The sequence below is a fragment of the Vipera ursinii genome (genome assembly GCF_947247035.1).
Source record: "Vipera ursinii genome assembly, chromosome: 2".
Classification (NCBI taxonomy): domain Eukaryota; kingdom Metazoa; phylum Chordata; class Lepidosauria; order Squamata; family Viperidae; genus Vipera; species Vipera ursinii.
Window position 1 is genome coordinate 77,619,191 of NC_139513.1, and position 14,767 is coordinate 77,633,957.

At 36.0% G+C, this 14,767-nt stretch overlaps 1 protein-coding gene across 1 annotated transcript; it reads left to right on the plus strand.

Moving 5' to 3' along the window:
• Positions 1–264: 264 nt before the first annotated feature.
• Positions 265–8,989, plus strand: HAVCR2 (hepatitis A virus cellular receptor 2; the record flags this gene model as incomplete). Its single annotated transcript, XM_083356508.1, has 6 exons — positions 265–313; positions 2,153–2,500; positions 3,231–3,313; positions 5,691–5,820; positions 7,546–7,585; positions 8,876–8,989. 6 exons carry the CDS (start codon positions 265–267, stop codon positions 8,967–8,969), a joined length of 744 nt encoding a protein of 247 aa, XP_083212634.1. The 3' UTR covers positions 8,970–8,989.
• Between the last annotated feature and the right edge of the window lie 5,778 nt (positions 8,990–14,767).

Below are 14,767 nucleotides of genomic sequence, written 5' to 3' on the forward strand. Positions count from 1 at the left end.
CATTCCATTCCATTCCATTCCATTCCATTCCATTAAATTTGGACATGTGCATAGTCATGCCCACATAACTGTTTCAGGCAAGGCTTCTTTCTAGATACTGCTAAATTTATGACAGGAAGAGGAAGTTCTGACCAAAGCTGCATAAAGGGCACTGTGATTGATGACATGCAGCAGTCAGAAGTCAGAGAAATTCAGAAACTTGTTTGGGAAACAAGCCTTCTATTATATAGGTAGAAGGGAATCCTTTCTGGGTGGTCCTTTACCATGTTTTCTTGCTTGCTTCTGAAACAGATCATGCTCGTGGCAATAACAGGTAACTGAATTTTCCAAAGATAACATCTTTGTAACAGTATTGCTTCAGTCTCTTAGAGGATTTGGTAGTATGATTTTGGTCAGAATTTTGGAATGTTATTGCATGTATTTTAAAGCTGGCATTCTAATATTAGGGTGCAAGTTGGGGTGGTTCATGACTGAACAAATATGATAGAATTGGGATGGATGAATGACTGAAAGTTATAATATATTGACATCATCTTCATATATTATCTTTGACATTGTAGGAAATAAAGGTAGTATTCATATTTACATTACATTACCACCACTACCAGTCTTATTTAGAGTGTTCATTAAAGTTGATACTATTAATTTTCAGAATTACATCTGAATCTTTTTTCTAGTATGAGTGCAAAAAGAAGCAAAAGTCAAAATAAAACATATACACTTTTATGAATAACATTTGTAAATTTGAGACTCCTTTATTACCCCGTGTAGGACAACTGAGTATAGGCAGTGGGTGATCTGTAATCTTCATTAAGGTCACTTGGAAAGGATTAGTTGTAATCATGTTGAGACTATATATCTAAGATTAATTCCAATTTTCATGGTTATCTGGCTTAAAACATACAGCAGTGACAACTATATGCTAAGAACCTTTGAGGTTTCTCAATAGAGAATTATTTCCATTGTACAAATATGTGACTTAATTATATTTCCCCAGTTTTATAAAATAAGAATGAAATAGAAAAAGATGGCCTTCTGTCCACTGTATATAGTGATAAAACTGGTGTGAACTATAAGAAACAAACTGTCAAAAACAAAAATAAGCTTTTAAAGTTTTTTAAAAGTAGAATTTCATTCATTCATTCATTTATTTGCTTGCTTGCTTATTTACTTACTTATTTGCTGCCCTTTTCCCCCCATATCCTAGCTCTGAACCACAAAAGGTCTTCCGGTTATGACAATTGAGTAGTAATTCAGTGTTCTTTCCTTTAAGATAACACCTAGTCTGCTAAGAAAACAGTTGCTTTTTTGCTAGGCTGAGAAAACAATGTGTGAAGATGCTGTAGACCCTCCATCAGAAAAGTTACAACATGATGCCCTGTTTAGTAACCATAATAAATGAAACTTTGTGCTACTGAATTTTTTTATTTTATGAACATTCTTAAAAAGGTTACTTAGCTATAAAAATTGATGTGGAGGGAAGAAACAGAGTTCCTACAGGCAACCACAGCGTGTGTGGGTATGTGCTTTAATCATTGTTTCCATTCTGGTTTTATTTTCTTTGTATTACTCAGCAAACTGAGGCAATGATCTCATAGTATCTGCTTGGGAGGACATTTCAGATGATAATTTCATTCTTCTAAGGCAGACATGTCAAACACAAGGCCCGGGGGCCAGATCCGGCCCGCGAAGTGGTTTCATGTGGCCCACAAAGCCATCCTGGAAATAGTGAGGGAACGGTCCCTGCTGCCTTGGCCCTGGCCCAGGGACCCTCCTCCTGCCAGAGATCCTCAGATCTGTCCCACTCCTGCCCAGGCCCCCATAGGCACCCTTGATGCGAACGATGTAGAGCTGGCCACGCCCACCCAGTAGGCCATACGCACTTTAGCCACGCCCACCCAGTAGGCCACGCCCACCCTGGCCATACCCACCCGGCCCCCTGAGGGCAACCGCAATGCTGATGCGGCCCTCAGTGAAATTGAGTTTGACACCCCTGTTCTAAGGAAAGCTGGTTAGAAGAAAATTCTTTTAGAAGCTATGGCTTCTATTCTGGTTTTTTAAAATAATAATAATAATAATAATAATAATAATAATAATAATAATAATAATAATAATAATAATAATAATAATAATTGTACCATTTCTTCTACAGGTTCCTTCACATCATATGCTGAGACTGTCATACAAGGAAAAGTGGGTGAAAACATCACTCTACCCTGTCATTATTCAGTTAAGGATCGTGGACTCACATATACTTGTTGGGGACAAAGTTGCCCTTTATTGGGTAGTTGTCCCAATAAAATGATCAGCATTAATAAAAATCTGGAGATAGATGGGCAACTTGAAAAATTTCATCTAATGGGAAATGTCAGTCAAGGAGATGTATCTCTGACCATTGTTAACATAACAAAAGATGATATGGGGACATACTGTTGTCGAATGGAATATCAGGGATTGTTCAATGATGACAAAATGTTTTTCAAATTACTGATCGAGGAAGGTGAGCAGAAGACTTAAATTTGTCATGTTCTTCTTCGGTATACTACAGAGCATTATTGCTTTAAAAATATGCTTGTAAGGTTGAAAATAAGTTTTATTTTTATGAACATAATCTAATCCCACTGCAGTGTCATTACCATCTAAAATTATATATAAAATATATTTACATGTCTTATGTATTATGCATGTGCTATTTATGAATTATGATATAGTCGTTAACATTATTGGTTTTGGTTTTCATTTCCTGTGGAACTCTTCTACTGTGTTCTTCATAAAAGATATAACTCTATTCACACACACACACTCTGTGTTATATATGTATGTGTGCACATACATGTATATATATGTATATACATAAAATGCATGTGTATATTTGTGTACACACAAATATGCATACATACATACATACATATATATATATATATGTATATGTATAATTATAAATATATGTATAGGTCTGTATGTCATTTGAAATGATTTGTCTCAAGTTATGTGATCCAGTTAAAACAAACATGTCCTCCAAAAGGTATATTAAGACACAAATATCAGTCTAATGCTATAAGATTTGCTTAGAGGTGAAAATGGTGGATGTTGAAAAAATAGAATGAATGATCCTTACAAATTTTATGCAATTCTGTCTTCCAAACACTTTTACTTATTCTGTCTATATATAGAGACAGTTATATGAATACAGATTTATTTTATTTTGTATTAATACCCTTATTTTTCAGCTTCGCTTCATACAACTCCTATATATTTCAGTACGTCCAATTTTGTTTCTGAACCAAAATTGATTACTGAATCTCCAGTCAATGTAAGTATCAACATAAAAGCGTCTCTGTGTTTATGTATTTGTGTGTGTATGTGTGTTTGCATATGAATTGGTAGCTGTTTATATATACTATATCTTCTGGAAACCTAGCAAACTTTATCTACTTCTCCTCAGTGTTGTCAATTTCCAGGAATTGGCTATAAATTTTAGTGAGTATCTGAAGAGAAAAAAAAAGGGGGGGGAGTTTTGGTGTCCATGAATTATTGGGTGCCCATACTTGCTGTATCATAACTGTCACATTTCAAATGCTTCAAAAGGCATTATGACGCTTCTAAAGAGGTTTATTCTGGTAATATAAATAATGGAAACAGCATTGATAAAATACAGAGTTAGTTTCCTCAGGAGCTCTGAGAGATAAAGAGAACCATAGTATGGCTTTGGAGGAAGATGAAGTTCAAATTAGTTCAAAATATAAGAACCCATACTATGGATTAAAATGTGGCAAGTGATGGTGGCCCTATTTTAGGTGACCCAATTCTGGGTGAGAAGAGATGTGTCACAGGACTATGTGCAGGGTTATTATGAGAAATATTCTTGCTATCTGGCAAATAAAATTTCTTGGATCTGCTGGGAATTACACTCTGGGTGGACATGTCCTGTTGAACTGCCTGAGGCAAGTTTTTATAGGATTACCTTAAATAAATTCAATTCTGTAAAGTCCACTGAATTTTCCACTTTCTAAACTTGGCCATATGTTAGTTAGATCCAGGTCTGCTCTGGTTGGTTAAGACTGCCTAGGATGTAACCAATACTATCTGCTTCTCTGAAGAAAGGTAATCACCAATGCCTTGAAAGAGGCCATGGTGCATCTGCTTCTTAAGGGGTTATCTTTGGACTTACTGATCTGGGGCAATTTCCATCCAGTTCCCAACCTTCCATTTTAGGGGAAGGTGGTAGAGAAAATGGTTAGGGTTCAATCCCAGAGGACCCTGAAGGAAACATATTATCTGGATCCATACCGGTCTGCTTTTAGGCCAGGATTTAGAACATAGCCAATACTGTTGTCAATGATCTGTGGTAGGATTGGGATGGGATTGGTGTTCCTCCTGGTGCTCCTTGATCTTCCAGCAGTTTTTGATATAGTTGATCAAATTAAACTGGGTTAGGTCAGGTAACATCAATATACTGGTGTTTCCAATTGCCCAATGCCTGGAGCCAGTGGAGGTCTAGCTCAGGAAGGGCAGGCACACTGAGGCTCAATCCTGGCAAAACTGAGGGACTTTTAAAAAAAAAGATTTTCCCACTTCTGGGAGTATTCTATTTACCATTGCACAGGTTGCAAAAACAATTTTAAAAACTTCCAATTCAATTTTAAAAAATAGAGATTGAAGGCCAATGTTATTATTTTACTCAATTTTCTGTGACATATTTAATAAACAACCAGTAAGGGAGACAGGGAATCACAGTTGGAATACTGTGTGTGCATGCATATGTGTGTATCCAAATACTATTAGTATCTACATCCCCGAAGTTCTTAGGAGAATTATAAGTGGAACAACAACTAATTTACTGCTAGATAGATATCCTACTATTTTCACATCTCCCATCCAGAGATGGGATTCAAATATGTGAACAACTGGTTCTCTGTGTGGATCCATTCTGGGCCTGGGCAACACAAAATTAGCAACTGGTTCTGCCGAAGTGGTGCGAACTGGCTGAATCCCACCACTGCTCCCATCATATTAAGACTGCTACTAACTGCTGATGGCATGGTTGTTGTATTTTTCACTTCCCCACTTCTCCTTTTAGCTTTTGATTTTTAGCAATTTGCCAGAGAAGAGCTTATCTGAGCACTTGCACAACATTTTGTTATTAATTTGGCATCTAGTCATGCCGGCCACATGACCACGGAGACGTCCTCGGACAAGCGCTGGCTCTTCGGCTTTGAAACGGAGATGAGCACCAGCCCCTAGAGTCGGAAACGACTAGCACACATGTGCGGGGGAACCTTTACCTTTAATTTCTCAAACAATAAAAGGGTGAGAGCCAGCTGAGTCTTTTGCGGGCCAAATTTTGAATTTATAACTTTATACTTTTAAAATTTGAATAAATCTTTCTTAAACACACACACACACACACACACACACACACACACACACACACACACACAGAACACCCCCACTGAAGTGTCAGTTCTGAAGAAGAATTTGAAACAAATGAATGAGAAGTATGGTTTTCTTAAATTAAAATTTTGAATTGATGGTATGAATGTCCCATTAACTTTCATGAATAATAATGCTACTAATCAATATACTTTAGAGGTTGCTGGCTCTAGTTGACTCTGGGTAGCTTTCATTAGATAAATTCTTCAGATCAGTCTGATTCTGCTGTGATGTTTTTTGCTTATTTGCTTTTTCAGAATGTTTCATTATGTATGTCTATAACGGTAAAGGAGCAAAGGGAGAATCCACGTTATTGGATAGGCCTATACATTGGTATTGGAACATCTGCAATTCTATTCATCATTATAATCCTGCTAATTATAAAGTGTAAGTCCTGTGATTTTTATTAAGAAGGGGTTTTTTTGTAGTGGCCATATAATACTTTGCCTTGCCATGTCTCTTTGCTATACTTTATTTGGTCTGTCTTATAAGCCAGAGCTTCCCAATCTGTCCAGGTTGGCAGCCCGAGGGGAAAGGGAGGAGTAGGGAAATGTGCATGCGTGCATGCACAAGAGGGCTGTGCACACAATGATGGCGCTAGCACTCATGTGCATACACAAACAGACTGCGCGCACCCATGGCAGCACTAATGGTGGCGCTGAGGCTCATGTGCATGTGCAAGCCATTCCCGTGGCCCAGCGGCCCACAAGTTGGAGACTCCTGTTATAGGCCACTTTGGTTTTTGTGTTATTCAGTAAGCCTTCATGATATAGTAGCTTCAGTGGGTCCTCTTCACTGTCCTTTAGATATTATTCAATGCCCATTTTCCCTTTTTTCAACTGACTGGTGTATTTCCATCATTCCACACCTATCTATTTTCCTTGATAAGTATAAAATATCAGTAATATCACTGTGTAGATGAAGGACATGATCCTCTATCATTATTTTTCTGATTTTCTATTCCGGGTTTTTAATTCTGGTTGAGTCCAGTCCATTATTTCAGCTGTATATCTAATGATTGGAATTGCCCAAGTGTTAATTGCCTGAATGGTATTTCCTATACTCAGTTTGAACGTTAAGATCTTCTTCACTCTTCATTATGTATTCACTTCTAACCTTCTTGATTTTAGTGTGTTTCATGTTGGAAGAATGCCCAGGTATTTGTAGTGATGTTCTTCATCCAGATTCTTTATGTTATTTCCATAGAGGATCTTGATTTCTTCAGTTTTCATTATTTTCCTCTTATTAATGGTAAGGGTAGCACATTTGTCCAGTCCAACTGCATTGCAATATCTTGGCTATACATATGGACACACATTATTAAGCAATGATTCTATGTCAGATGCTATTTTTCCATACAGCTTTAGATCGTCCATATAAAGGAGGTGGGATAACCTAGAAGAAGTTTTTGATATTTGATAGCCCTTATTTGTTCAGTATTGCTTACAGAAGAAAATAGTAGTGGTGATAATGAGTTTCCTTGAAAGATTCATCACTTGATATTAATCCATCCCATTCTATCACCATTGACAAACAACTGTGTCTTACATTGTACAATTGTTCTTTATGCAAAGCTTCTGATGTTTTTACTGACTATTCTGATTTCCAGGCATTGGTTTGTCCAGTCATGTAGCAGAGAGTCAAATGACTTCTTATAATCAGTCCAAGCTACATTCAAGTTGGACTTTCTTCTCTTGCAGTTTTCTAAAATAATATTGTCAATTAGAAGATGATCTTTTGTTCCTTTGCTGTTTGGGCAGTTTCCTTTGTGCTCAGGTAGAAAGAATTTGTTTTCAATTGGAAGCTGCCTGAAGCTGCCCCTTTTGTTGAAATATATATATATATATATATATGGATCTTTGGTCATTCGGGTTTTCCCCCACGTAGAATTGAAGGTGTAGGAGCAACGTTTCGACGAAATCCCATCCGTCATCCTCAGGCTGGTGGCTTCAGCTTCCTTCTTCTGGGAGAACATATATATATATATATATATATATATATATATATATATATATATATATATATATATATATATATATATATATAATTGAGTAAATTGTTTTCATCTTCTTTCAAGTGAAGATTTTTTTTGTTGCTCTGGTTATCTTGCAGGGTATCTACACAAGAAGCAGAAGACAATTAATTCTGCAAGGTAATTACTATAAAATCTGTTTCTATTTGAATGGTAGTAAAAATAAAGACCTCACTTATTATGCAACTGCTACAAGGAAACACAGTACATGAATGTGATATTAACAGTTCATGCATGCATTGACCTTCAAAAAGTCTGATTCCAATAGACCCTAACCATGGAAAGCTGTCACTTCAAAACTGCTGGATGCATAGAAGTAGTTCCATGTATTTCAGACTACTAACTCAGCACTCACACACAGGAAATGCTTCATGTGATAAAATAGATGCAAGAACTGTACAAATCTAAAAAAAAACCCAAAATTTGAAGCTTAAAGGGATTTTGAATATTAAATTTAGTTTTGTTGCTGAAAGAAAAAGCTTTGTTTAAACAAAATAATCACAGTGGGCACTTGGTAATTTTCTTGGCATTTCTTAAGAAATAAATAAATAAACATGTCTTTTGTATTATTTTTTTTTGAGAAGAACATTCCAAGGAGAACCATGCATTCTAAAATCAGTAAGAAAGGAGGAAGTAATAAAGGAGGAAGAAAAGTTGAAATAAAATTTTTTTGTTCCTGTTTTTGTTTTGTTTTTGGCTTGAGATACTTTGAGTGAGTTGTGTAAATTCTATGCATATTCACCCACCCACACATACCAATTCATTGCTAATCAGCCAGATTTTTCAGAAATCATACATGACTCAAAATGAGGATTAATTTTTTTTCTGAATTTTCTGAATTTGGCTGTGAAGGCTTTCCTATGCCATTTTCTAATATTTTTCCACAATAGGTGATAGTTGGGAGATGGCTAGGATGCTGTTATAGCATCATTAAGGTGCACAAGGAAGTGAATTTATTAATAATGTAAAAGATGAAAATGGACGACACGTTATATTGTATGGTGTTTAGGACAGAACAGTTAATGCAGAAAGCGGATCAAGATAGGATCTCTTCCTCTTGCAACACTAGAACCAAATTAACCATACTGTTAAGTTGAATCATGGAGGTTTGATAGTGAAGCAGAACAAGTGCGCTCAATATAAGTACTGTAAGCTGAATGAAGGGAATTTCAGGATGTGAAAGGTGTAATTCTCCTGGATGTATAGTTAAAAATGAAAATTGCAGGAGATGATTATAGTCTGCAATTTAAATGTCTTCAATGAGGAAGGTAAGGCTATGACTGGCTAATAATCATAATGTAATAGTGCATTCATGTCCAGCTGGAATTCCTATAGAATCTGTGCAGGTCTATGACATAATTCATCCTGGCAGTTAAATTCTAATATGATTTGTACTTTTGATTTTTACAGTCAAGTGGCATTTTCAAATTCAACAGCTCGAGGGATTCAGAATGTTCTCAGTGCTGATGTCCATGCACCGGAAAACATTTATCAATGCAGTTGAAGAATCACATTAGCAGGCTCATGTCTAAGAAGGCACTCCTCTATTTGGAGCAGCATATTTGGAAAAGAGATGTAATAGATGTATATAGATACACGCTTTTCTTTATATTCATGAGTATCAGATTAATGTATGTGATATGAAATGAGATCTTGCAGTAGAAATATAGTGCCTTGCTTAGCATCTCTCCCTATTAATGCTATGCGGGAGAAGTGCCAGTTTCAGACTGTGCTCCAATACTCAGTTCTCCCTTCTCCTGACACTAAGCCCAATGGCCTGTGCTGCTTATTTGTCATCCATCTGCTACAGGTAAAGACAAACAGCATTTGCATTTTGCTCATTTGCTTTCTATTATCAGCCGAAATTTGGTGAAAAACAGGCAGCCATAAGAGAGCTGCTTATTATAAAATTAAGAACTCATGTTTGGCTGTATGGCCCTATGAAGTTGGCACATGCTAACCTACTACATCCTCTTTTGAGCATTTGGATGGGATATAGAAATGTAGGCAATACATTTACCAAGTCCAATGCTGATTTGGACTTTAACCTCAGTTGACATTTTTGGTCCTAGGTACAGGTTTCGCAAGACATCTTTTCATTGTTATGAAATCCAGCCACAATCTTCAAGCATTTGAAGGGGCAATGACATATAGGGGATTTCTGCCTGTTGCTTCTTATCTATGGCTGTTTTCCATGTGGATCCTGATTGAGAATTCTGGGTGAATCATTGGGTGAAAACTATCTGCAACTAATTGCCTGCTAAATGAGGAAGACTAATGTGTGTGGGGGGTCTAGTATGTGCTCCACTTGAACATAATTCCTGTTTAATGAATGAGACAATCTTGGCATGAAACACATTTCCTGCTATAAATTATGTGCAAACTTTACTTGGTGCATAATTGTTGCCAAAAAGCCTGTTGTAGAATTGAGAAAGTTGCAGAAACATATGTCAAAAATGAAGGAGCCAAAGCAGTGGCTCCCAACCTTTTCTATACCCTGCACCCCTAGAACACTTCTGATATATTCTCACACCCCTTACAAAAGTTCAAAATAACGGCAATGAATTATGCATATACACTGTAATTTTGAAAACCCAAGTTTTTGTACCCCCTGGAATATTGTCTCACACCCCCAGTTGGCAACCCCTGAGCTAAAGCAACTGAAAAACTATAATAGTTGATAGGTTTGGAAAAAATAATTAAAATGGAGGGATCATTATTTTGGTGAAGGAAATTATGCTCAATTTTATGTGGTAAAGGTGATAGATATTCTTTCCATTTTATAATATGACTTAGGAATTAGTGGTTATTATTTGTGTTAGTACTTGCCTATATTTCAAAGGCAACGTTCAAGCAAAGCTTTTGGCCTATTTTTGACAGAATAATATGATCGTAGATTTAATATGAAGGGACAGAATAACAGAAACATTTTATTTTATTTTATTATTTTATTTTATTATTTTATTTTATTTTATTTTATTTTATTTTATTTTATTTTATTTTATTTTATTTTATTTTATTTTATTTTATTTTATTTTATTTTATTTTATTTTATTTTATTATTTTATTTATTTTATTTTATTTTATTTTATTTTATTTTAATCCCATTTATATCCCGCCCTTCTCCGAAGACTCAGGGCGGCTTACAATTTAAGCACAAACCAATGTGCTTAGCAATAGCCTTCATTCTATGTATATGCCTGCTTATTAGGGCTTTCACCCCCACCCCCAAGCGGCATTATTACAAAGTCAGCTTAATTGCCCCCAACAATCTGGGTCCTCATTTTACCTACCTCGGAAGGAGGAAGGCTGAGTCAACCTTGAGCCTGGTGGGATGTGAACCTGCACTAATTGCAGGCAGCTGGTGTTACTTAAGGAGGCATTAGCCCACTGCTCCACCAAGGCTCTTTAATGCCAAATATTTCTATATTTCATTAAAACAGCCATTTCTTATTGTTTCTCAATGAAACTCAGTTTACTAGTTATTTATGCCTTCTGATAGAGTATGTTGTGTTTCTCCCATATAGGTTGTTTTGCTGAGTGTGAACACATTTCCATATCATTTCTTTATCATTTACTGTTTTCTCATTCCTGTGAGCCAGTTTTTCAAATGAATGTAATTAATCTTTTTTTTTTTGAAAAAAAATGCATTTACTGGGCTTTTCAGAACAAGTTTCTATGCTACCATTACCATAGGGCAAAGGCCACCATAATATATCCAGAAGAGTAAGGGCTGCATGATAGATTGAACCATCTAATATTTGGATGGGGCTGCTTCTTTGATAATTTGGGGGTTGTCTTTTTTTTAAAAAAAACCAACAACTATGACATGCCTACATTTACCACTTTTCCATTTCAAAATAGCAAGAAAATGTGTACAATTTTTCAAGAGTTCAAGAATTATATGGCCACTGTTATCTTGCTGTGGAATGGGGATATGAAGATCAAATGTGGTCATACCGTCACAAATTGCCCTAATCCCACCACCCAGAAGATGCATTTAGATTTCTAATGTTTGCTAGATGATATGTCTTGCATTATTTTGTCATTCTATTATCTCTTCCTAATTAAAGTATGCCTTTCTTTCCATTGTACATAGTCCAGATTTCCCCCCCCTTGCATTTGTCACTCTTTGATACCTAACATAAACCTAAGTGATATTGATACCTACTATATTTCAGATGATGTGCCCTTTGATGATAAAAAATATGTACATTCTTTAAGTGGTCACTGAATTATTTTTGCTGAACAATATTTTTAAAAGAAACAATACAAAAATTGGTAGCTAATTAGCTGATGTTGAATTTAATTACGGCAGCAAGACTCTTAGTAGGTCAATACTGGAAGAAGGAGGAACTGCCGACTATAGAAGAATGGACTTTAAAGGTTTCTGACCTGGCAGAGATGGCAAAGATTTCGGCTTATTTGAAAGATCACTCGCAAGAACGCTATATTATGGAGTGGAAAAAATGGATTGATTATATCCAGAACAAATATGGGACTAAGAAGTTTCATGTAGCATTTGAATAAGTCTTCCTTTTTTTTCTCCTCTTTTTTTTCTTTTCTTTTTTATATATCTTATATTAATAGTGTTTGTAGTTATCCTATATGAGCTAGAGAGAGATGGATCTCAGAGTTTATGGTTGTTAGCATATGAATGTTTATGATTGGTTTTTTTTTATTTTTTATACCTTGTACTTAGCTCTGGGAAGTCGGGGGGGGGGGGGGAGGGGGGAGGGAGGGAGGGAGGGATAGGGGAGGGTTAGGGGGGATTGTTAATGATAAAATGTATGATAAAACTTTTCAATAAAAAAAATTGGTAGCTAATTATAATTTACAAGGATTTTGTTACATTGCTGTCTTTGATACAGAATGCTACTAAAATATTTAAGTATATTTTGAAGTTGCAGTATAACACATGCTTATATATTTCTCTCATTATCACTTCCACTTTCCCACTATGCTAGACAATAGATTTGTGTGAAATGGTCCAATGTATTGCTCTCATAGGTGCTATGTGTTTTCAGTACTAAACATTTGAGTTTTTCATATGAATTAGTTTTGATGATTTCATGTTAAGTTGGTTTTCAAACTGGATATAAAAATCAAGTAGTTTCCTTTAACATTCTTGGCGTTGATCATTATAGAACTTGTTAAAGTCACATGTTAGAAAGTGAAAATAAGAACTAAATTTCACTGTAATGTATTATTAAAGAAGTAAGGAACAAAAACAGGGAAGACAAGTTTTATCTGAATACTTTTGCTTTTTCAACTGGGGGAAAAGGGAGACATTTACAGGAAAAACATATTGAAGTGATAAACTTGCCACCTTTTAAAAATTGTAATACATTAGGAAAAATATCTCTTATGCTCAATGTATAGTAGGACTTGATTCAAACAGCCGCAATACATACCAATCCAAAAGTCACACTATATTGTGAACAACCAATAGCTATTGCATAGGGTTTGCTACCATCCAGATCAGCTCAGTGTCAAAGCCATGTCTTTAAGACCCCACAAAAGGCCTGAAGTCCAAGAACGTTATTTTGGCAAGATTATTTAATATATTAATGTAGCCAGGACTTTTTTTCCCAAGGTTACTTAGAAATGATTGAGAATAGCTTTTAATGTAGCTGTTTTAGGAATGCAACAAGAGAAGCTTGCTGTATGTTGTACATTCTGTGCATTATTTTAATTCTTTCAAACATTTCTTTAATAAAGAAGTTATATAATAAACAAATTGCATCAATTATAAAGCCGCCCTTTGATAAATATCTTTCCATTTTAGGCTACTAATGCCTTGCTTTCATGAAATTTTGCAAATGGCAACTCTATAATCCATGCCATTAATCATGGGACAGAAAAATAGCCTTGTGAATTATCTAGAAATAAACTTTCAGACTGTTTGTGGGAGAGCGTTTCTCTTATTCTAAGCACTTTTCTTTTCCCATCTAACTTTCTTTTAATAGCAGCACCTTCTCAGATTTTCTCTGATACAAAAGGAAGAACATTGTCATCTTTGCTTCCCCCTTTTCTGTGGAATAGGGAAATTGATGCTTATGTCTTATCTTTGGCATGGGATGTGTGCAGAGAGACTATACAAATACATGTTTTATTGTGTTACTACTGTTCTTCTGATTTGTGTATACATGACTGAATATTTAATATTCTATTATGTTGCTTTTACCCCTTTCAGCTGAAAATCCATAGAGAGTGTGGAGCGTACCTCAATATTGCTAGCGCTTGGGAGCAAGAAAGGAATTGGAGTTTCCAAATAGCCATAGCCAATAATGCCAGAGCAGGCTGGGATGGGGGTGAGTGAGGAGGAGGAGGTGATTCACTGGAGAATATATTGTCTCTTCCCTTTTACAACAATCAAACCAACAAGCCAGGTTTCCTTTCTTAGCACTTTTGGTGAATGAGTATCTAGAGTTACCATGGTCCCATGAAGTTCACTTGGGATCTCTGAAGAATTCTTATCCCCCCCAAACAAAACAAAGCAAAATGGAGAAATGATTTTTCAATGACTAATATTGGAAATTCTAGCACAGAAAGCTGATTCCAGGAAAGAGGATAGGCGGCATTTTGGTCTATCATAAATATAGAAGTCCTGATTGTTTGTTCCAGTATTTCCATTATTTTCCATGATTTTCCTCTTAAAGTTGTGGACCGCATCTTATTTTAAAAGGATGCAGGGGGAAAACACCTTGCTAACTCCCATGTCTTAATGCAGGGACATGCCTCATGTGAAAGTCAGTCCATATTTAGCCACATGCCTCAAACTTTCCTCCTGCAGGTGATGCTGGAGAGAAACCAACACATTTGAATGACATTGGCAGGGTCAGGTGGCAGGACATAACCATGCCACTCCTAAGCAGAGAGAACTCTGATTCATTAGGTACCTGAATGGTTCTTAACACTGTCCACATTGTCCAATGAATGAGTGGGTTTTGATTCCAATAACTCCTGTAGATCAACCCAGAAGTCACTGGCTGTCATATCACATTGTTACGTCATGTCATGTCATATATCAATTCAGATTAGTGGATTTGGGAATAAATCTCTTGTTGAACCAAATTACCTTGAAGAGATCTTGCTGGAGAAATGCCAATGAGAAGCAGCTTAGCAACCTGAGCACCCTTTCCTTCTGCCTTGCTGTCCATATCCCCACTTCTAATTATTTACGCAGATTATGTTTGAATTTACAAAAGAGATCAGAGGATAGGAAACTGCACAGAATTCAAATGAAGCCTTCTGGGATCTTTTTAGATGGAAATGCACTGAACTAACTCATGGAAAACT